Source organism: Serinus canaria, chromosome 5, assembly GCF_022539315.1.
Source record: "Serinus canaria isolate serCan28SL12 chromosome 5, serCan2020, whole genome shotgun sequence".
Lineage (NCBI taxonomy): Eukaryota > Metazoa > Chordata > Aves > Passeriformes > Fringillidae > Serinus > Serinus canaria.
In genome coordinates, this window is record NC_066319.1 from 46,111,213 (window position 1) to 46,135,631 (window position 24,419).

The window sequence follows — 24,419 nt, forward strand, 5'->3', positions numbered from 1 at the left end:
TTGCAACAGGAAAGCTCTTGTGAGGTGTAAGTGATTGTAACAGGACCACTTGTCAATTCAGGATTTTGAAAATTTCCATTTTCTTACAGTAGGAATCTGAAGTTCCTGTGAGAAATATGTCCTGGAATCTATCCCACTACCCGTGTCCATCAGGGATGGGAACTTTCAGTAGCCACAGAACAGGACTTAATGTGAATGTCAGAGCCAGGTTTTGCCTGGAGCTGAAAATCAGCCTCCTGAGAGTCACCATCCCTTGTGGATGTGCCCCATTCTCTGCAGACACCCCTGTAATCTCTGCACATTGGTGGTGTGACAAGGATGACTGGGGAACATAGAGATCTTCTGAGGAAAACAAATTTAAAAACCTCAGGTAATTTTCTCTACATTTTCTCTAACTGTGTCTACATAAAGTGTGTGTTCCCAGTGGAAGCAAATCAGAACAAATAAAAGCAAAGAACCCAGAAAGTCAATTGTTGACATAAAGGGGTGGGGATTTTGCTTACTTTTTTATTTTCATGTTTTTTCAATTTCCAATGAAAAGGTTTAATAAAACAGCCAAGAAACATTGAGTCTTTTGGTGACAGTTTTGATTGTCCATCAAATAAAAAACAGTTTGGCACATTAGTTTCTCTTCAGCTTGGGAAGCCTGAACTATTCTTAGACATGGGTACAGCTCTGGGCTTTCCTATTCCTACTGTCTCATAGGAGAGGCATGTTTGCTCTGGGTGGGTTACTCTCCTGAGAGATCCAGCAGTTCCTGCAGATCAGCACCCTGCTCTGCACATCTGTGTGTAAAAAAACCACCTCATACTGAAGGTTTAAGTGACAGTCATGAGAAGCTCAGTTGTGCCATTGGGACATTCAGCTAACAAGAAGATGCTCCATGTTTTCCCCCAGTGAGCACTGGACTTACCCGCATGTAGAATTCCCTGCCCTCGTTCCCTGATTTGATTTGGAAGATGTAATAGGCTCCAGGGTAGCGAGTTGTTGCTTGCATCTGGAAAATATCCGAAGGCACAGACCTCCCAGACACCATATCCATCACTCTGTACAGGATGGTGAAGGGCTGATCTCTGCACCCAGGGTTTTCAGCTGGACACATGCAGCGGCTGGTTGTCAGGGATAGGATTGTCAGAGATGGAATTGTCAGCAGGGTTACAAATTGCTGTAAAATTTGATTCTTTATATGCTAATATAGGTGCATAGATAAGTACACAAATAGTGTTGTTGACCAGCTAAAAGAATCAATGAAACTTGTAATACATTTTCTCACTTTCAGCATTTTCTGTGTTGCTGTTCTGGCCTATGTCCTGCCTCCTTTTTCTTGTCTTCTCGGCCAAAATACCTTGGCATCCTCCTTAGATCACTCAAGAGTGTGAACTTGCTTTGAAGCAGCCCTGCAGGTGTAGAATACTCTGTACATGTTTGTTCTGATAGTAATTTATACTGAACCATCTCCAGAATATTATTAGATAGTTTCCCTGGTAGTACTACATAAACAGTAGTGATTTTTGTTTCACTATTTTTTACACTACATGAAAACATGCAGTTGACATCCTGGATCAAACCAGAGCTCTAACATCAAATGCAGAGCTTTAAGGAAGAAGAGTATACAACAAGCATGCAACACTTCCACCAACAGTCTCCAATTGTTTGTGACTCAGAGAATCCTTGAAACAAAAATTTCTTCTTTCTGTTTCTCAGCTATTAATGCATTTCTTATCCATCAGCTTTTCCAACTTCCCACATGAGTGTTTGGCATCCACAGCCCCCTATGGCCAGAAGCCCCACAACCCCCTTTATCACTCTTTCCATGGCCTCTTTCTGAGTTTAGCTGGTGCTCCTAGCTGTTCACCTGAAAGGAGAGCAGCCAGTCAATCCCTGCTCCTCCTCCTCACCCATCTCAGGGCTTCATTTGACCCTCTTCATGGCTGAACTGCTCTAATTTGACTGTCATTCACAAGGAAGCTATTCCATACTTTTGAGCATCCTCATTGCTTCTCATGAACCTTTATCCACTTGTATTTCTTTTGACAGGAGGGGAAGGAACTGCACAGTCTTAAAGATGTGGTACACAGTAGCATGTGCTCCAAGGATATTCTCTACCTATTAACATTTGAAATTCAGATTGCTTTTCTGACCTCTAGTGAGTACTGCAGATCATGGGACTAGAACCCTCAAATCTCAGTTTACATGGATTATGGTCAGATCAGTGGTCCTTATTTAATTTGTGAATTTAGGATTTTCTTTTTACTTTAAATTCATCTACACTGAATTTCATCTGCCATTTTTATTGCACAGTCATTGAGCCTTATTCTGTAGTATTTTTCTACCCACTTTTATCTACTGTCTGCAGATATTGTTGCAGACTTTGCCCATCTCATGGTTTATTCTTTTCCCCAGGTTGCTTATGATGGACCAAATAGGTCCAGCTCAGACCTCTGCAGAAATTCAGCATGAAAATTGACAATTTAATACTATCCTCTGTTTAATTTTTATCTTTCAGCTTCTTATTCTTCTGTTCCAGGGACTTTTCTCTGTTACCTATGACAGCTTAATTTCCGTGATAACTATGTGAGGGTCTTTTCAGAAGCCTTTGGAAATGCAAACAGACTGCATCAGTCCCTGTGCCCTAGCCACATGCTGCTGATTTCTTCAGAGAACTCTAAGGAAGTTGTAAAGCAGGATATCCTTTTATAAAAGCCATGTTGGGGGGATTTGCTGGGCAAGGGTCTTTTTGACTATTTTTTCTATAGCCTCCACCTCTGACATCAATTTCATACAGTGCATCTGGCATGTCCCCCATCAAGAGGCTCCTGGCATTATAAACACCCAATTCCTTCCACAGAAAACACAGATGCAAGGAATTCACTTGGCTTTTATACTGACCACTTCTGGACATATGTCACTAATTAAGTGCAGGCCCATCTAGACATGAGCCAAAGTCACCAAACACAAAGCTCAGAGATTGTGTTCTGATGCAAGCTGCTCTGCAAGGACTCTGTAGCTGGGCTCTGGGCAATTTAGATTCAGAGGATTCAAATTCAGAGGACTTAAATTCCAACTTAAGACTCTATCACCAAGGTAGGAAAACCCAGAACTAGACAGACACTATGTGTCCACTCTTCAGCTGCCATAGTTCAGAAAACAATGTAAATACACTCATACATTCTAAAGGAAAGAAGCTAATTACTAATCTTTGGCCTTTCTATAAAATATATTAGGCTACCAAGCAATTCCAGGTTATTTGGTTTAATGAAAACCTTGTGGATGAAATAATATGGACTGCAGTATATTGAGATCTGTCTGGAACTGAAATATTTTGAGGCCCAGCAAATATATAGAAATGTAAAAGAAACAGGATATTTTAAGAAGTGGAGGGTTTATTGTTTGCCTGCTCAAATGATTCCCAGTTGAGGCAGTAACAGTACTAACAGCCTCATCCAGACATACCCAATTTCTGGGCAAGGTGGATCAATCTGTGAACTATTCAGAACTTTTAACCTTTAAGCAATAAGAAACAATTTCTATTCTGCTCTAACTAATATTTTAAAGTACTTTCCAGGCATAAATTAGTTACCATTTGCAGGAGATATTCCTACTAATAAACAGGCTGCATTTGAGCATATATGAAGTCAGTAATGTAAGTAAATGTCTCTTATTACATCACAAGCCTTGCTGTTTTCTAACTGATAGCTGTTTTTCCAGTCTAACTTTAAATACATCTGAGTATGATACATCATATCATCATATCATATCATATCATACCTGGTGACCTGTGCAATTGCAGTTTATTATTTTTATAAAGACTACCAATGGTAAATTTAGCAGCAGCATGTATGTATAGCTCCATGGGTGTAGTGTAAAATTGCAGCTTCTTTAGTTTACCTTAGATATAACTTTCACAGACAGAATTTGCTTTTGTGGCTGTGGGTATGTTACTCACTTCTCATTAATCTGGAGATAAGGCTCCTCACATCGTACTGGGTCTAAACATTTATATTCTCCTGGGATATTGAAACATGTTTGCTGTGAAGTGCAGGTGAAGTTTCTAATTTCACATTCATTGATATCTAAAACACAAGGAATGAGAGAATGGCTGAAGCAGGGAAATACGTACAAGACACCACTCCTACAAACTGGTTTCCATCTTAAAGAATTAGCCCAAAATTCATAAAACTCTTGTACTGTGAAAAGTGGCCCTTTTATAACTGTTCCCTCTTTTAAGATCAGTTTTTATTCCATTCACTTCTGCTAATTAGAGTGCTCCTACATGCTAAATGCTGGGGGGAAAAAAAAAAAAAGGAAAGGAATTGGGAATTGGCCGCTCAAACTCTCTGACCTTAGAGAATGGGAAAAGTAGAGATGTACAGCAGAGGGGAGAGCATTTGAAGTCTTTCCTATGTAGCTGTTTCCTAGCCAATTAAGTCTTACTAAAAACAACACACCAGTTCACTTCAGCAGGAATATTCACGTGCTGACATTCTCACCAGAATTGCATAATTGGCCCCTATTAGTATTTCACTCTGCAATGCCAAGACCAAGCATCTCAATTCTTGAAAACCTCTTTCTAGACACAGGATCTACTTTCTGGTCCCCAGGGGTTTTAATCCATGCAGAAATGTTACCTTGGCAGCTTCTACTGTCGTCAAGCAAGTTATAGCCCGAGGGACAGGTGCAGTAGTAGGAGCCAGGCCCGTTCACGCATTCGTGCTGGCAGAGGAACTCTGAGAAGCTGCATTCATCCATGTCTGCCGTGGTAAAACAGAAACCAAAGTTCAGTGTCTTTGGCTTTACTGTCAAAAGAGCAGTCCTGCAGGCAGGTGGCCTCCCAGACTACCCAGATTACCTCAGCTAGAGGCTGGCACTCTCCAGCTCCCTGGAGCTCTGCAGCAACCTGACAAAACGCTATGCAACAAGTTCTTCATTAAACACTTTTTTCCTAAGGAAACCAAAGCTGCTGCTGAACACAATGTATGGCTTTTAATTATTTATTTTTCTTTTCTAATACCTGTCACCACTTGGCCATGTTTTCATTTCTGTTTTACGTCATAGATACCCTGACAACAAAGCTGCAACTGTAATTTAAAAGGAAAGACTTGGCAGCAGTTTGATTTTATTTTATTTTTTCCCTTTCTTTTAGAGAACAAGCTTCACGTTCCCAGGGTTCCAGCCACATGGGTTCCAACAGACCTCCTGCAGCCAGCCCTGTCTGTTTCATATTTTTCAGCCTCTAGTCAGTTACTTCCAAGCCCTTCCAGCAAGACTGCAAGAGCACATCCCAGCCCGGGTCAGACACACTGGAGGGCCCAGCCCTCTCCCAGATAGCTGGGAAGCCAGGCAGTCTGTCAAACACGGATTGAAAGCAGGAACTGTGCTCTTTCCCCCTTGCTCTCATGGACTGACCAGTCATTGTGCTCTGCAGAGCTGTGCTCAAGTGAGAAGGATGAACTTCAGAGCTGCTCATGGAGCCGTGGCTGACTGAGGGGAAAACACATGCAAAGGCACCAGGCCCAGGGAGGCTGCCACTAATCATTTCCTTATTCCCCCGTTCAGGGGAAGAAAGAAACAAAGGCCAGAGCCCCAGCCAGGAACTCCCAAGTTCTTATTCCCAGCTCTGACATGTTGACTCTCCCAGGGAAATCACTTTTACTCTTCAGACTGAATTTCTCTTTCTTCTAAATTGGGCTCAGTCCATTTATTCACTTCTGGTGTTTTGTGCAAATGGACTGGAAAATATTTGAAGTCCAAATATATCCAAGTGGCTTTAGGGCTGAAATCAGATTCTCAAGAGGGAGATGAAAGGAACTCTACACCTACACAGTCCTGTTACTGTGTGAGTTTCCCCAGTGAGTTCTCTGAAACAAACACCTTCCTGAAGCTACATGGACTGAGGGCTGACTCCATGAAGTGCCTGGGATGTCAGCCACCCCCTGGCATCCTAGCCCAGACCTCCAGCATATTGGATTTGTATAACTGGGGCTTGGCTGCTGTCAGTGCTGGGGGACTCAGAGCCCCAAGGGCCCTACATTCCTGCTCTTGGGCCCACAGTGTTCCCAAACACTCCTGGCATTCTCCTGGCTGACTGTGTGCAGACAACAGGGTGGTTGGCATTTCAGAGCACTTCTAATGCACTTGGGAGACCTCTGTGATTAGAAAATAGTGATGATGTTGGGACAGCCAGGTTGAAATCTCTGCCTCTCTCCTTGAATTGGGGCAAGAATGCCTTCCAGCTTCGAGGAAAGTTGGCTGCTAGGCCATGGACTAACCCCACTCCTGTTGAAATAAATCTGAATCTTGGGTGTCTCTTTAGAGCGTCCCCCTGACCAGGCATTCCCTTTGTGAGCCTCAGATGTCTATTGGTTGCTGTGAAGAAACTCATCCAAAGAAACTTGACCTGCTTTGTCAAACATCTCTTGCACAAGATTGTCAGGAAAAGATTTTCTGGTCTTTGTCTGGATGGTGGAAAGACCCTTTTGCTGGCTTGGCTCTCAGACATGCATGAGGCTCAAGCATCACCTTATTGGGCTTTGCAATGAATTTATCTGGTTCAGACACCCAGGTAGCTTGGGAGGTGACACATAAAAAACATTCAGGAGTCTAACTTAGAAGAAGAAAATCCATCAGGATGCAGAACACTAAGTTGAGTGGTTAATTCTTAAGACCCTTTAGAAATTTAATATTTGTTCTTCCCCTTATAACAAGGAGATTTTCAGGGAAAATAGCTTGGGAAACACTAATCATATACACTGCATCTTACATGTCTTCTCTCTCAGAAACAGCATATTACATCTGTATACTGTAAATTAAAACTCAAGTATTTTCCAGTGCTTTTTTCCAAGACATATTGGCTGAATTTTCTAATTTTATCAGACTGATGGTACAATAAGCCAAGAAATAAGTTTTGCCTTCAATTAAAATAAAATTAAAAAATAAAAACAAAATCAAGAAAGGAAAAATTACAGTGAAATAAGCACAATTTATTCTGCTGTGTGCTGAACAGGTCAGCAATAACTGTACTAAGAAATCATGTATTGTTTTGAAAGTGAAGCCAGAGCTGTACAGGGGAAACTGGGGAAAGTTTCAGGCAGAAGTGAGCAGTCGTTAGGAGCAAGGGAAATACATGCATTCAACAGACTAATGGAAAAGTGCTTTCTATAAACTATTTCTTTAATCTTGGAAGAATGTCCTCAGACTATCTCTACTTGCTCTAATAAAGCTTCCTGTTCAGCATTACAGAGTGCTTTCTTATGTTTTGCTGTTACCTTGGAGCTTTTGAATATTTAGCTTATTTCTTTAAAACCATTTGTGGCCCTCCTCCACGGAGTTTTCCTGGGTATTTGCTGAGTGCTTTAGCTGGAAAGATCATATGAGTTGCATCTATCCTGATGCTACCATGGACCAAGGCAAAAAACTTTGAAATATACACATAATAGAATTAAAGAAAGCAAAACAGTAAATATTGAGTTACCACTGCAATTAACTCCATCAGCTTCCAGTTCATAGCCAGGTTCACAGCGGCAGAGAAAAGAGCCATAGGTGTTGACACAGGTCTGAGTGCAAGGGTTTTCACTTGTACATTCATTCACATCTATGGGAAAACAATGCCAAATTCATCAGTGACTTCTCCCCAAACTTCATTTTTTTTTTTTTCTGCAGAGCAGTTCAAAGAGATTTGCTGTACAGTCAGAACAATTTGTTCTGAAATAATATAACAAAGTCAGTGTTGTTTATTTGGATTCAGGTTGGTGCCTGGGAATAGCATGTTGGAAACAACGTGTGGAAATGAAACATTTTGGGAACGACTTCAATTAAAAACATTACATGGAAGATGGGGATGAAATTTTTATTATAAATGTTTCTGTCCTTATCCTGCAATTTGAAAACCATTGAACCATTGAAATGTTGTCATAACAGATCTGAGAAAAATGTAGCAGGATTTTCCTGAGAAAGATAATGCAATGATGAGGGGTCCTTATGGAAACCTTGGGCTAAGGCAAAAGCAATATTTTTTTCCTTGTAGGACATTAACAACTTCTGGTCATCATGAGCACAGACCTTCTCCTGCAGCATGTGGGAAGATGCTCTCTGCTTTGCTAGGGGGACTGTGAAGAGGTTGTGTTGACTTTGAGATAGCTCATCACAGCTCATCACAGCAAAAGGTGGTCTAATGCTTAGGATTCCAGTCTGGATCTTGGGAGACTCTGCTTTACTGATCTGACAAAGGTTTCCTGTCTCACTTGGGTGACACAACTTCACATTTTAATAATAAATTCAGTGCTTGAACACTTGGTAATTCCACTGAATTGAGTGAATTGAGGTTTGGGTCTGTGTGCATATGTCTCCCGATACACCAGTCCTGTAGCACCTGAACCCCTTTGAGGTACAGTGAAACTCCAGAAATACCTGTCTGACAAACCTGTGAACATTTTCAAAAGCAATGCTGCGAAGGTCACTCGTGCTCTAAAAACCAAGCAAGACTTAAGGGTGTGCCTGAGGGGGTACCAAAGAGGTCAGGCCTGGTTCAGCATACTCTACCTTGGCAGGATCTCCCATCGTCGTTGAGGGTGAAGCCTGGGTTGCAGGTGCAGGAGTAGGAGCCGGGCACGTTGGCGCACAGCTGCTGGCAGTAGCCGTAGCGACATTCGTCTATGTCTGCGGGGGCAAGGAGGGAAGCTGGAGTGGCCTGCAATTCCTCATGACAAACAAAGCAGCCAGCACACTGAGCCAACAGTACTGATAACACAGAAATACTCCAGCAAGCTGGTCATGGGTGTCACAGCCAAAGCTCCAGGCATTCAGACATGGAGTTAGAGTTAAAATATACCTCTCCCCAGTAGAATGTGGTAATGTGGTTTTATCCACATCTGGCATCTGCCAGTGTGTCTGATGAATTGATTGGCATTGCTGTAACCTTCAGTTTAAATCAGGCAGCCCAGTTTGTTCCTTTAAGCAGCTCCCTCAAAGGATACCTGACAGCTGGCACAGGCTGCCAGCACTACCACAGCCAACATTGCAGAGAAATTTTAGCAGAATCAAAATAGAAACCTTCTTTGCCTCCACATATACCAAAGCTGCTCGCTGGAACAGCAGTGTTTGTTACTACAGGCTTCTTTTTTGAGTGAGGATATTTTTGAAAGATTTTTTTCCAAATAGTCACATTCTCTTTTTATATGAGTTTTTAACTGACAAATTACAGACTGTACAAACAGTTAGTTTAATGCCAAAATAGCAGTTTGGGCTGAATTGCAGCATTGGCAATCCATGCAACTGAGTGCTATGAGCACAAAAAAATGCTCTAAGATATGTAAGGTAGTAAGTGCTAGAAGATTTTTACCTCAGAACTAAAAACTAAAGTGAAACACCTGGAATAGCTGTCCTTTCAAAGCCTTAACATTTCCTTTGGTATCATCCAGCTTTTGATTTATGGACATTTTTTTAAATGGCTGTGTTAAAGCTTTGAAGCTAAATCTATGCAATAGAAAACCCACTATATTATATGCAGTCAGTAAGATAACATAAAGGCCAGGTCAGTGGTGATGAGTACACCAGCAGCAGGCTTCACCAAATCCTGCAAAAATAACAAGGGTTGTAAGTAAATTAATACCTCATTCACTGACACAATGCATTATATTGAGTACATGCTTTGTCTTTTCAGGACTGTTATCTCAAGAGTGTTATATTTTGAGGATAAGGGCTGCTTCTACAGGGCTGCTTCTTGTGGGTGGGTCATGTGGGTACTGCTGCACTGGCTTCTCTGTGTAAACTTTACAGGATAATTGCAGCAGATAGAAGTGTAGGTTTTTGTAATGGTGATTTACAAACAGTAATTGGTAATTCCACTGAATTCCACTGCACTGCTAACAGGGCACTGAAAAAATTTGTCTCTAAACCCAACCTGGCCCTCTGATTACGGTAAGTATTGCTTTACTGCTTTGTGGCAGCAAAGATCACTTCTCCAAAGCCAGTATAAAGTATGGAAAACTGAGACTTCTTTGGAATTTAGGGGAAAATACAGCCATTCTAAACACAATTTGCTTTTCCTTTTTCACATTGCCTTGCAATAATCCACCCCATGATTATTTAAGTAGGGCAATACTGGAATGTTATTCCCTATTTTGGATAGCATAATTAGGTACTCAAATCAATTCATCAGCGCAGCCTTTTCAATTCTCTGCTATAACCATCAAACAGAAGAGTATTTTAGACCTGTGTTAAAATCCTGAATGCTGCACACAACCCTTTAACTTGGCCTGTAACTGGGAGAAGTAAATGTGTATCAGAACAGGTGATGCAGAGCAGAATCTGCCTTCCTTCCCTCCCTCATCCCCACCCTGTCACATATGCCTGTACTTTCCCCAGCACAAGCTTTTGAGAAGTTTATCATAAATTAAGGAGCAGGGGCCTTGGAGACTTCGTATCTCAGGGGAACTGTAAGACAATGACTCCCTGAAGTGGCTATGGCTGCACAGACTCCAGCTTGGACAGGGCTCAGCCTGGTGCCTGCCAGGTGAATTACACAGCAGCAGTTAGGAAAGCAGCCATGAATTCATGGAATTGGTACTTGGGAGGAGAAAGCTGGAAAATAACTGGAGATGCTCCAGGGACGAATGGGCAGGGAAAGCCCATTCTCCTTCCAGTGGAGATGTGACAGGATGGTCCAGCTCTGCAGAGCTGGCACCAAACAGCCTGCACTGCAGGGAAAAAACTAATAATGGGTAAATTTTATTTAAAAAAAGTTGTATGCTGATTCCTAGGTCCTACCTGTGTACCTTAAATTAACATCTGCATCATCATCCCATGTGTATTCCAAGTGAGGGGAAAGGGCTGGAGGAGAGGAGAGATGAAAGCTTTGTTTTCCTGAGCAATATTTTTTCAACAGGACTGAGCTAAAAGGATGAACAGAAGATTGCTGCAGTGAAAATAATAAAATTGAAATAACACTGCATGGAAGATTGTGAAATGGCACCCAGTTCAGAGGTAATTTTTTTCTCACCCCCAAACAAAAGAATTGGTTGGCTTAGGATTTTCTGTCATTCCCATTTCTTGGTATCAAATATGGGTCCCTTCAGGTCCACACTGTCACAGTAACAAAAGCACAAGTCTGTTTGGGCAAAAATCTCTATGCACACATGCTTGCAATTGATCCTACATGAAAGGGAATCCTTCAGACTGGGAATATGACAAGCCCAGTTATTACACTATTATGATGCTAGTCATATGGCATTCACAGCTACAGTTTTGTTCCGTGAGGGAGTCTCTCTGCCAAACACCTCATTGGCACTTGCAGAGACAAAAGACAGTTTCCACATAGCTGAAGGTTTAACTGTGTCCTTGGCAAAAGTGCTAAGTGGCATTAATTCAGGGAGTCCCAGATACACATACTCAGTGTAGCAATTGAGGATTTTACCTAAACACTGGCCCTCTAACAGCCAGTAGCCTTCAGTGCAGGAACAGGTATAGCCCCCTTCAGTATTTATGCAGATCTGGGTGGGGTTACACTGGTGAGAATCTGAAGCGCATTCATCCACATCTGCAACACAGAAATACAGAAGGAAAATGTTAGAAATAGCAACAACAAGAGATTTTTCATATTGTACAGTGCAAGGAATCAGAGTTTGGAGGAGTAGAGAGAATGACCATAACCTGAAGGAAAATCACAATAATAAATATCTGAGGGCAGTGGGAACTGAGGGTGCACATCAAATCTCTCCGTTTTGTAGGTGACCCAGTGTTTTAGTTTTTCTCCTCAAGGAAAGGCTCTCATTATCTTGAACTTTTTGTAACTTCTACATTTGCTGTGTCACTGAGCTGGGATGTTCATGCTATAGAGCAGTGTTCAGTCCAAGGGAGAGGCTGGTGAAAGCGTTGTGCAATCCCATTGAAAAGTAAGAGATGAAGGGGGATTTGAGAGATGTACAAACACAATTCAGAGACATAAAAAAAAAAATACTTCCTACCCCCACCAATGCAGGCCATCTCACTGTAATTTTTCAGACAGAAATTTCAATCAAAAATCAACCTTTACCTGACCAAAATATGTATACTTCCCTGGAATTAATTTCCCAATAATAGTCCTATTTTCTTTTAATTTCCACCCCCCCCCCCCCCATCTTTACTGGGTTTAATGCATTTGGGCTTTTATTGTTGCAATCCCTTAGGGTGTTTTTGTTGTGGGCTTTTTTTTTTTTTTTTTTTTTGCAAAGGAGGTGAATAGCATTCTTTCATTTATATAAGCCAGGACCCTGGAACCTAACTGATAAAAAATGCCTTTCAGAGTCAGAAATTCATTTTGAATCACAACTTGCTCAGTATCTTTCCTGATATTTCAGGCATCAGGTTTGCCTCTAGATGTCAGAAATGGAAATGCCAAAAGATAAATTGTGTCATTTTCCCAGCCAACCTAAATTTTTATGTTTTATTTATTGATACCTAAACTATTTTTCATTCCAGCATACTGTGCACTGGCCTTTGCTGAAGCACTATGTCATCCTAGCAATGCTACTTCTTTGATCCTCCCCTGATTCTTATTAACCCAGACTTTGTTAGGTCATGACTGAAAGTGTCTCACCAATGCCCTGGGCTGGAGCAGGCAGCAGAAGGCAGGAATTCCATCTCTGTACCTGCCCCCAAGGCAGCAAGTGTGGCCAGTCAGCTGTACAATCCTAGCAGTCATGAAATACCAGATCCAGGCTACCACAGCAGCGTGTCTAACATGTTCAGATGCATAAATAAATACACACATATTATACCTATGGAGGGAGTCTAGAGTTCTTATCTTGCCAACATCTGCACTAGGGCAATTTATGGCGAGTCAAAGCTGGTAAGATAACAAGAGGGGCACAATTAGAGGTAATTAACTCTGTCAGAATTCAGTTCCCATGTATTTATTGGCCAGATGAAGATTGGCAACATGATGGGGGAAGTGGGAAAAGGGTAAGATAACAAGTCTAGACTATATAGGTCCACAAATATGTTGCTCCTTTCAGCTATTGCTTCTGTGATTGAGCTAAAAAATTTGGATCCTCCCTTCATAGCATATCACACATAATTGGTAGTATCTGAACAAAGATTTTATCTGACCATAAATTTCATAACAATGACATTAATGTTTTCTAAATGAAAAAGCTTTCTATTTGTCATGCTTTCTTGTTATTTTAGGAGTGGTACCTTGGGATCTGGCCAATTCTGCTTTTTCTAGTCTGCACTAGGCTTAAAAAGGAGATTTTCATTTTCCATGTTCCCTGCTTCCAGTAATATTAATAGGTGAAGCAAAGTGAAAACAAAATGAGGGTCATGATCTCACCACATATGATATAGCAAGACAGTTTGAAGACAACAGATCGTCCACTCTTTTGTGGAGCATTTTTCTTGCAGGGATACAACGTCTTTTACTTAAAGCAACAGGTGGCTATGGGATTGGTTTTGTTCCCAAATCATCCTTGTAGCAGCTGCTTGAGCTCCACTCCAGAGAAGTAAAATGTTGATCCTCTTCTGTTTGCTTTATAACAATCAGATTTATTTGCTTCTTCCCAGTCTTCACCTTTTGTGGTGGTATTTGGAAGCATATTTCCATTTGAATGCAACATTTTTTACAATGAAGGCCTCCTGTAGAGTTTCTGCCAGAAAACTGTATGATCCTGAAGTTGTCTATGCAGAACACCTTGACTCCTCACATTTTGCACTGAATAGTACCTTAGTGACTTCACTAAAGAAGTTTTATGCAACCAACAGGTGCAAATACCTTTACTGGTAGAGCAAATCTTTTTGGTTGGGCCTGAGCATGCACAGCCAGTTCTGTATTTCATGTCTGGCATTTTCTAAGATTGCCCCTTACCACGAGGTGCCATTAAACTCTTACTGACACAGCCAATACAATCAAATAAACTATTTTTGGCAAGCAGCCTTCACAGCTGAAACAGGTAGTATAATCCCAGGCTGTCTACCCTGGATTAATCCAATTATATGGGTTCACTAAGTGAGAGCAGATATTTGTGCACTGAAAAAAACTATTGGTGCAACAATTGGCCAGACATTGGGTATCTTCTGGAAGGATATCAGACCTGGGAGACATAGGGTGTCTTGGCCATTTACACAGTGCAGCACACAGTAAGAGCAGATGTGGTTGGTAAAGTCAAAACTAGACATTTGGCAGGGAAAACAAACAAAAAAACCCCTAAACAATCCCAGACTATTTCCACTGGGGAGAAAACTAGCCATAGAACTTCAAGAGATTGCCTATAATGGATAGACAGAGAAGTTACATCAAAACACTTCCAGGGCATTTTTGTTTGAATGGAAAATTGCAAGAGGTTGCGAATGGAACATGACAGTCCATCAATAAGGCATGAATAATTTCTTTGTCTGATTGTACAGTTTATTTCTGTCTCATTCAAGCATAATCTTAAGTATATTCATGTTCTGGGACTTCAAGAGGCTCAGGTATTGTGTATGACCCATCACAGAGGCATGTTCTGCCTCTGTGATGGTCATACACAATACCTGAGCAAGCTAATTGCACATGATCATAGATTTTCAATAGTTTTGTAGGTTCAAAGCAGATAACACAAATTCAGATAATAACAACCTGTAAGGCCTACTCAATGCAAGGATAGCACAAGGGGCTAAGAAATCCCTGAGGTGTGTTTTCCTGAAGTTTGGAAGAGCGTGTCTGACATAGCACAACTTATGTCACAGTCTTCACCATGGACAGAAATACTGCAGTGAGATGTCACCTGAGCCCCAAGGTAAAGTCTAATCGGATGGAGAGAAGAAGAGTTATTAAAGGGGAGCATGAAACCCTAGAAACCCCACTGCTCTCCATTGCAAATGTTAACAAATTGTGATATTTGATGATCCCAGCATCAGTGCCATGAAGCCTTAGATGCTGTCACCCATCACTGATAATCCAAGGATGGTTTTCATTATACCAAGGCTGCTTTTAGTATCTTTCATCACCAAGGTCCTTAGAAAATCTTACCTGCATCCAAACAACAAGTCTAGTCTTTAATAATAGCAACTGTTAAGGGATACCTCATGTGATTTTGGCTAGGTGACTCAGTACGTGGCAACAAAGACGAATTGCCATGAGGTGGACTGCGAAGGAAATAAAAATTAGATCTGCCCTCAGCAAAGATATCTAAGATTAAAGTACCTGGTGGTTACTGTGCAGGACGAGGAGCCAGCACAGATACACTGACCACACTGTAGCTCATGGGCTGAGAATTTATCTTCTGGGAACTTTTCCTTGCTTTTCATCTTCCATCACCCTGCTTCCTATTTGAAAAGCAGGGATTGCAAAATCCATAAAAATCCATTATCTCTGCCCTAGTCCAGTCTCCCTCACTGTTTAGCACCTAAAACGCTTCAGGACAGGGCTTGCCCTCTTATGTACAAAACTTGTTCAAAGTTAGTCTATTTTTATTTGATGCCTTCCAATCCTAATACAAATCAAACTGGACTACAAAACCCTGCAATATCCCATTTGGTGATAAATACCAGTGCACCTGGATTTTAACAAGGAAATTCAAGAGTAAGGAATTAAAGGACAATTCTGTGACCATTTAGCAAAACAGAAACAGGAGCAGGTGACAAACCTTTCTGCCTTGTAGTCTCTTGTGGAGGGATAGAATGTAAGAAAATAAAGTGCAGGAGGTAGCCTCACACCTGAGGAGTTGCAGCTGTACTAATCACCAAAGATTAGGAACAGGCCTGCCCTTAATAGGGCACAGCTGTGTCCAGTAAGAAGAGTGAGTTAGCTGGTTGGGATGAGAGGTGGAGTTGTTGGCTGTGAAGAAGGAGTCAGTGCTATGAGGAGCTGCCAATGAGAAATCACTGAGAAGGTATGAGAGCTTTGCAATGTGATGACAACAGTCTCTCATGTACAACCTGCCCCTATTATATGAACATTTCAAGATACCACTTTTTCAGAAATTTTGTGCAGACTCTACATTGGCTAGTGAGATCTAAAATAAAAGTTTAACCATCATTCTGAAAGCATTAGGTTCTACTAGAGGACCGTGGAAGCATCAAAATTTCTTTCAGCTAAATTCTGTGGAATGTTGCTGCTCTAGCCTAATGTTGCATGGAATCTCAAAGATTCCAGTAGTTACTGAAGCAGGAAGAGAATTATTGATGTTGTCTGTGGCAAGTTAAAAGAGTAATCTGGCTTCCTTACCTCTTTTTATCCCGACACACAGGACTGTGAGTGTTGCTGTGAAATTACATATGAAAACAGTGAGGATGTTAAAGTTTGTCATACCTAATAATTTTGAACAAATTTAGATTTTTCCAAAATGACTAGTGGCTCTGGGTGACTCCTTTGGGAGAGCACTTGTTAAGCACTTTGTAAGCACATTAGAGAGCCAAGGCAGGAGAGATGGATCACTGTTCAAAGCTTCTCTTGCCAAGCAATGCTTGGCCAAAGGTTCTAGCTTTTAGGTTCTAATTGTTTCAGCTCTTGAGTATCCTGCTGTGCACTATTAAATTAGTGGTCATCTATATTCTCTCACCCATCCTTCCATTGTTGTATTCACTTCTCTTATCCATCTTTGTAGTTGCTGTATTCACATTACTGCTCCCACAGCTAATTCCACAGGCAGAAGTTTGGGCAGGACTCCAGATAAATTAAAAGCTGACTCGAAGTGGGAATGATTTACTTTGTTACTTCCCAGATGAATACTGAGAGCAACCACATGGCCCGTCCAGACCACTGCTCTCTGCCTCCCAAGAAATACCACCTACAATGAACAGAGCCTCATGGCTCCGAGCCATGCGATTTAAAGATCTCTGGGTTACTGACAGAAGGAGAGAAGAGGTAGATGGCATCTCCATGTCCCTTTGTAAGGAAACATGGGCTGAAAGAGCTGAAGCCTGAACATTTCAAAATTAACCACATCCCTCTCTCTTAGATCAGTGTGTCCGCCTTAAAAAATTATGGCTGTGGTGGTTTGGTTTAGCAGCTCTGGGGTGTGATGTTGTCTTTACTTGACATTTTGACAAGAGGTGAGGTGACTGGGGCAATGGGATTTCATTTGAGAATTGCAAGGGTGGAGAAAGTTTTTTTTAAATTTCTGGCTGGCTGCCTGCCTGCCTTTTGTAGGATGTGATGTGCTGATGCTTTATTTTTATTGGTACAGATTGTATTTTTAATGGATGGCAGGATGCCTGGTGACTGGATAGATATCATTTATAATGTCAAAAAAACCCCGTGAACTCATGGTGTTTAGCATGCAAATTACTGGCTTTGTGTTTTATTATCTGTAAAAGCTAATATGAATAGATATTAGTGGATTCTTTAGAAGTTAGCCACGTCATAGAACAATGAATGAAATTTTTAATTCACAGCTCATAAACTAAAGAAAAAGGAAATCATTTAAAAGCCATGCATGCACTAAAAATGGGGCAACATATTAATATAGAAAGGAAACCTAGATGTGAAACTGCAGCACAACACTGCATCTCACCAGGGAGGCTAATTCTTATCAGGAGGTCTTTTTATGATATTTACTCATGTTCACCGAGAATGCAGGACTGAGACCAATCTTATTTGTATTAATAATACTGCAAGAAATAGCAGCATAAAAAGAAAACCAAGACTCTAACCCTTTGAATTGGGACCAGATATATTCAGTACTTTTCAAACCAAAGAGACAGACTAGGAGTTCAATAATCTCAAGAGAGAATCATAAATGTGGAATTCTGAGGATCTGGTTTTGGCCCACTGTTTTCCACATTTGTGATAAAATGCAGAGGATCACAAGCTGGTGCAGTAAACTAAAATGTGAAATGAAGTCTTATATGAAAGTATTTCACCAGGTATGGTGGGCACATTTGAAAATGCTTTTCAAGACAGAAAAATGCAAGGTCATTTATCAAGAGTAAAAAATGTAGGCCAAAAAAATAACTCTGGGGTTGTTACAGGTAATCTCTTGAATATAAACTTTTCCTGACATCATGTTGCTGAAAAGACAAGCATTACCATGAGCACACTGAGTAGACACAAGAAATTGTTCTTACCACTGTACATTGCATTAGTGCAATAATTACTGAAATACATTTCTGGCATCAACACTTTAAAAATTATATTGCAAAAGAAATATCAAGAGATTCCAAAGAGTTATTCCAAGCCCCAAAAATTTATCTTAGACCAAGATAATGCTCCATTCAGTAATCTATTTAAGAAAAGGTTCAAGGTATATTTGCCTGTGATCTGTAAACATCTTCATGTAAACTGTGTTCTTATCTGAGATGGTTGCTAAAGCAAAAGCAAAGAGATTTAATTCAGTGTTTAGAAGACAAAGTCAAAATAAAAATAAGACACATGGTTTAGTGCTTCTGATAGAGCGTCTGAAAAACATAATAAAGCACGTGCTAGATGGTGCATGGAACCTCAAAGTTTCCAGTAGTTACTGAAGCAGAAAGAGAATTATTTATGCAGTCAGTAGCAAATTGAAATAATTATCTGACTTTCACACCTCTTCTTACCCTTACAGACAGGACTCTGAGTATTGCTGTGAAATTAAATATGAAAAAAACCAGGATGTTAAAGATTGTTCCTGCCCTTTAGGGTCTTATACCTCAACAGTATTTATTCTGTAGCAAAAAACTATGTCTTCAAAACACCATTTGATAGGTAAGGTTCTGTGTCCTGGGTAACAAAAAAGACAGAATATGTGGTCAAAATTGTGTCTTAAAGTATTCACTGAATAATCCAGCACTTTTCAATGTTTGGTTATTTTTGTCTATATCCATAACCATCATACATGAGATATTCTGTTTGCCTTACCTCATTTTCCATTTCCTAGGCCATTAGGAAATCTATCTGGGCCAGCAAAAGTACTGAAAATGAGAATAGGAATTTGAAAAGTTCTTCCAAATGATTTTTCCATTGCAAATATTTAAATGTATCTGTGTGCATTTTTTTAGTTTTTATTTGTAGTCAAATCAATAAAAATTATTTTTAGTGAAAAGAATTGTACCTCTAATGCTTTTAGTAACTTCAGAAATATGTGGAAAACATAGAAAATGTTAATAACATTTTTTGTGGTAGAAGATGTTAAGTCATCAGCCTAAATCTGTTGGGCATGCCAACCACCTTCCTTTCAGTACATACAGAGTGATTGCTTCTTTGTGGAGGATGAACCAAGTAAAAGAGGAAGAATCCAAATTATTACCACAGACAATTCATTGAATCAAAGAGCCTCAAGAGGACTAAACTAAGGCTAGATGATGTGGTCTTGCAGGAAGTAGTAGATTTTTCAGCAATCTAAGTAACTTTATGAGGTGGATAGCAAGGGAAAGAAGCCAGCAGACAACAGGAGAAGAAACAGAGGTATTTAGGAACTGGGAGCACCTGCCCTCTAGAAGGTGTGGTTCAAACACTGCAAGCAAAGACACTACCTTTCTTCTGCTCAGAAAAAAGAGGATTGTGCATAAATAGGAATTCATGCACTAAAGAATGCATGAAGGAAACCAAGTCCTTAAGATCAACTCATCAGCTCAGAAACTTGTCAGAGCCCTTCAGGTAAGGAAAGATTTCTAGACAAAAAGCTACTTTTAAAGGATAAAAAAATCTTGGTCTTATGGGCACGTGGTTAAATGCTACATGACAGAGTAAATGTACAGAGTGGAAAGTTTACCACGGGAGTTCCATCCCAAGGAGATGATTTGCACCTGCCCCAACAGGAACAAGGGAGACTATTGTCCTTCAGTGCATCCAGGGGTGTTGGTGGGATCTGTGGCTGCACTCATCCCTCCACAGGCGTGGTCTGTGCTCGGGGCACTGTGAGCATCCCACTCCCCCATGGCAGCTCCTTTCCCAGCTGGCTGACAGTGGAATAACAGCACTGGCAGAGAGCTGTCATGGAAGGATGTGGGCTTATCTTCTCTGAGCTAGAACCACGCTCTTGGAGACCATGACAATTAGAAGTGAGACTTTGCTTGGACTCTGGGATGAAGGGGGAAGCCAACGTGGACAGCAGATTTCCAAGACAATATGCTTTTGGCAATGTGTGCTCTTTTGCAGATGGACTGTTACATTTTGTTCTCTTTGGAACATATTTAGCATGCATGACTTCCTTTCTTAAGTAATGAATTCTGATAATCATGCTGCAAAATTTCTGTGGGTCACAGTAGTAGCTAAGGCTGCTTTTCCTTCTTTTGGTCAGCCATTGACAAAAGTGGCTATGCTTTTGCCATCATGACTATTTGAGAGCCACCACCATGGGGTTCAACACAGCAGTACAGGAGATTAATTTGACAGTTGTGAGAGCACAGGTCTTGTAGACTGGAGAACATTTACCATGGAAAATCTTCTTCCCTTTTTACAAGGAGGAGTGGGTGATTTTGGGGCCCTATGTCTTTATTTTATTCTGTCTTTTAGTCCCACTGTTTTACTGTCACAACCCCAGGAGCTAACCTGGCTCTTAAGATGCAATGATCTGGAAGAGAGGCTCAAAGCTGACAGCTTGTTCCAGAATCTCTGTCTGCTCAAACACTAAAGCTCATTCAATCATTTATAACCCTCAGGGCTCCATTTTAAAATAATACAAAGATTGGATGTCTGTTTTTTATAGGCGTAATTGCAGGCCAGGACTAAACATCCGAGCTCAGTAACATGGGTATCAGGTCCAAGATTACTTGGAACAGAGCACTTTCCCCAGACTTCTCCCCCACTCCTTATTTGGACACTGAAAATAATTTCCTCAGTAGTAGATTTTTACTCAGTGAAATCACATGTTTTCTCAAAAGTTCTTTTTTTCTCTCAAGATAATTACAATTGATAAGAAAAGGGAAGAAATAACAATGCCACATTCCTAAAGTGCAGACTGAAGCCAAATTCAAACTGCTGCTGTGTGGGGTCAGTGTTTTTTCCAAGGACAACTGACCCCTCTGAGCTTTGACACAATCCAAGATCAACTCCCTAAACACCTGTTTAATTGCATATTTCACTGTCTGAGGATTGGCCATTGATTGCTGAATTAATTTTCTATCTACATCCCATATGCATTAGGTTATTGGCTGATGGCTAAACAAGGATTAAAGTGAGTTTTTTCACACAGAGGGTCAGTCTGGAAATGGATACTAAATAAGTGTGAGGCATGAATCTGTAATTCTGCTCCCTCTGCCTGGTATGAAAATTGCTCAACATCTGTCACAGGTTCTAGGTCTCCTGCCAGCTATCTGAGCCTTTCCTTAGCAAGAGCACTTTTCACATTACTCAAAGATGATAAACAACAGCTAAACTGTGAAGGACTTTGCTCTTAGAACACTGTTCTAGTCCTGCTTTTGTGGCTGAGATTTACAGGACAGCCATGCAAAGAAGTGCATAGCAAGGGGACTAAAGGGCCAGCGGCCTCCCCCCTCTCTGCTCAGAACAGACCTGTGCATGGTTTGTACACTTGGCATCACCTGCATGACCACAGATCCTCACTCCCACTAATTCCCAGGACTCTCTGTTGGGACAAGATCACATCCACTTGTGTGGACTATTCCTGGTGTCCCATGAGAGCTTTTGCACAAATGCACAGTCAGTATGCTGACTCTGGGACTCAAAACAAAAAGACAAGCTACTAATTCCAACCAAGAGCTTTGCTTAAAGATGGAAACTCCATGGGCTGGAACATAACTGTATTCTCTTGATTCATGATTTCCTGCTGCAGATTCTGCACATGCATGACCAGTGCATGTGATTTGGGACTCGCTTATTCTATGTCAAATAGCTGCAGTACAGCAGAACAAGAGTGACCCAAGTACCCTGCAGAAGTGAGGTAGACACATTGCCATTCCACTGATGACATTGAACCTGCTGAATTAGGAGGTACAAAGAAGTTTTGTTCAATATGGTTTTATCTTCATCATCAGGAAATATATTTTTCAGATGAATAAATGAAATGTTATTGTGGTTTCTCAAAATTGCCTATTTTGTATGACCATAGGCTACACTGTGATCTGCTGGCAGAGTGGTAAAAGGAGCCAGTGGGCTTTTATTAAGAATGCTCCCAGCTGCTGGGAGGTTATCTAAGTAGCACTTTCTATTGCAATGGAAACAAAAAAAAGTGCAGTCAGAGCCAGGAAATGCACGCTTAGAAATAAGAAAAAGGATTCTTATACTCATCAGTTTGCTGCATGATATGAAAAAGTCTCATGCTAGAATCTCTAGAAAATGCTTATAAAACTTTACAGAAGAGATGTAGAACTAGTAATAGTGAAGAAATGAGTTTTCTATGGCTGAATTGTATATTTTCTCTGCATTAGCATGGGTTAGTTTAAAAAGACCCTGAAAGAATGAATATATCAAAATTATAGGTGTTTAAAGCATTATTTATAAAGCTTTTAAACATGTCTGTCAAATGCTATTGGCTTCTCCTCCAACAATTTTTTTCAAAGACTTTTCTGTTCGGGTACAGAACATGAGAGAACTAAAAGCAGAGGACTGCTATTCCCACTTTTGTTCCCTGGGGAGCTTTGAGAAATCTCAAGCACAAATAGTCCAGCCAGCTGGTTTAGCCAATTGGTGGTCAGTTTACATTTCCTCTAATAAGTGAACTTCTTGACCGTACATTTTAACTGAGTCATTAAGAGCTCCTTTTCCAAGTGTTTTGGCAGGCTAGAGAGGACTGGGACTGGGAATAAACCACAATAACTAGTAAAGAAGAGAACAGTCTGACTTTTAATATGGCAGAAAAAATTGATCCAAATGGATCCAGAAATGAAAGCCACAGTGAAACCAATGGGATACAAATATCCACCTGCAGGTTATGACAGAAACTTTTATTGGAAGGGCTACTTCTTCCACTACAATGCAGCCACTTTGGATGTGCAACATCAAGCATGTTGTGCAAACAACTTAAAAAACAAGTGAGATTCTAGGTGAGCAATATGCACATACCCATAGAAAAAATTCAGTATGAATGCTGTAGTCACTCTGACCAGATAACAAAATCTTCAATATATATGAAAAGAAGACAACAAGGGATCTCTGTCATGGGATATCATGATAGAGATCCCTTGTATGGGATTTGTCTCTAACTGATCTCTCACAAAAGCTTCAGCAATAATCACCAGCATCTCATTCAGTAAAGGACTGGATTCAAAACTGCTTGGCTTGAGCACACAAGGAGGCACCACCTGGAGGTGGCATGGCTGTAGATTGTCTCATGTCACTTGAAGCTACATGAGTCAAACACACATATAATAGGCACTCTGACTTTCTCCAAGAGGCTAACACCTTACTCCCTTTACGTAGCAATTAAACCAGGGAAAAGAGCCTGGGCTGCAGAATGTGTGTCTCAAAGTTCCTACAGTGAAGTATTTTCTCAGTTTTTCAGTGAAATGAATCTTCAGTTTCATGGAGAAAAAATTCAGTCAAGACTATGCAGATGAAGACTTCTGTTTTATGGCAGGATCAATACAGAGGGAGATCTGCCCTTATCTCAATTGATTTATTGATTGACAGGTGGGGGACAGGACTCCTACAAATGTTAGGTAACTTTCATTAGAAAGTTTCTTTGATGCAGTTGCAGCCTCATATCTTGTCCTGCTTGGGAGTTTTGCAACCATCTAGAACCTGGTCATGGTCCTGCTCAAAACTGGCAGTTCTTGGGGCAAAACAAAACAAAACACAACTTTCTGCCTCTAAAGGCTCAGCACATCTCCTTTGAGATCTTGCTATATCACAATTTCCCAAATCTAGAAATTTTCTGTCTTAATTTAGCCCCTACAGGTAACTGAAAGGGGCTACTGAGAGAGAGAGAGAGAGAGAGAGAGAATGGGAGAGAGTAAAAAGCCCTCTGAGATGGAACACCTCTTTTTCCAGGGAGCCATGAACTGAGAGTAAGGAGAGCAGGAAAACTGCCAGTAGACCTCCACATCACACACTAATTGGAACAAAGTAAACCTCCCATATCCACACAGTTTTCATTTATCCAGGACAGTTTGCAACTCAGTTGGCTGGCGGTAGTTTTTGGAACATTGCAAGAAAATGTGGTTCAAGCATTATAAAGCAGTGAATGCCAAATCTGAGTTAAAGCCAGTTATTTGAGCAGGGCTTATAAGCATTTTCCAATGATCACCACCACTGAAATAAATAAATAGATGGCTTGCTATGTATACACTCAGGGGGGAATGTTGCCCAACATTCATAGCTCTTTGCTATTAAGAGTAATGAGGACACAGCTGTCTGAGTCTGGAAGCCAGTATTTGCAGAGATTTTTCTTCTCCACTGGCTTTATTCCACTACCCATTCTTTGCTTATAAAAGAGCCCAAAAGGTCCTAACATTTATACAAGAATTACCTTAGCTTTGTGGCGCTTTTGAGATTGTTATAAAACATGCTGACACAAGGACAGATTTGAAACTCAGATGAAATATGAAAAACAATTTTCTCCCTGATAAGGTCCCCGGTGCCCTTAGTGCCA

General features: G+C 40.7%; 1 protein-coding gene across 2 annotated transcripts in view; it reads right to left on the reverse strand.

The window, feature by feature from the left end:
- Window positions 1-24,419, reverse strand: part of FBLN5 (fibulin 5) — a 50,847-nt gene that overhangs the window by 6,843 nt on the left and 19,585 nt on the right. For both annotated transcript variants that reach the window (XM_018907300.3, XM_009101806.4), the window contains exons 5-10: window positions 11,411-11,533; window positions 8,539-8,655; window positions 7,472-7,591; window positions 4,629-4,751; window positions 3,947-4,073; window positions 914-1,109 (exon numbers count right to left, since the gene is read on the reverse strand). In XM_018907300.3, the coding sequence (XP_018762845.1) occupies window positions 914-1,109; window positions 3,947-4,073; window positions 4,629-4,751; window positions 7,472-7,591; window positions 8,539-8,655; window positions 11,411-11,533 (806 nt within the window). The remainder of the gene's footprint in view (window positions 1-913; window positions 1,110-3,946; window positions 4,074-4,628; window positions 4,752-7,471; window positions 7,592-8,538; window positions 8,656-11,410; window positions 11,534-24,419) is intronic.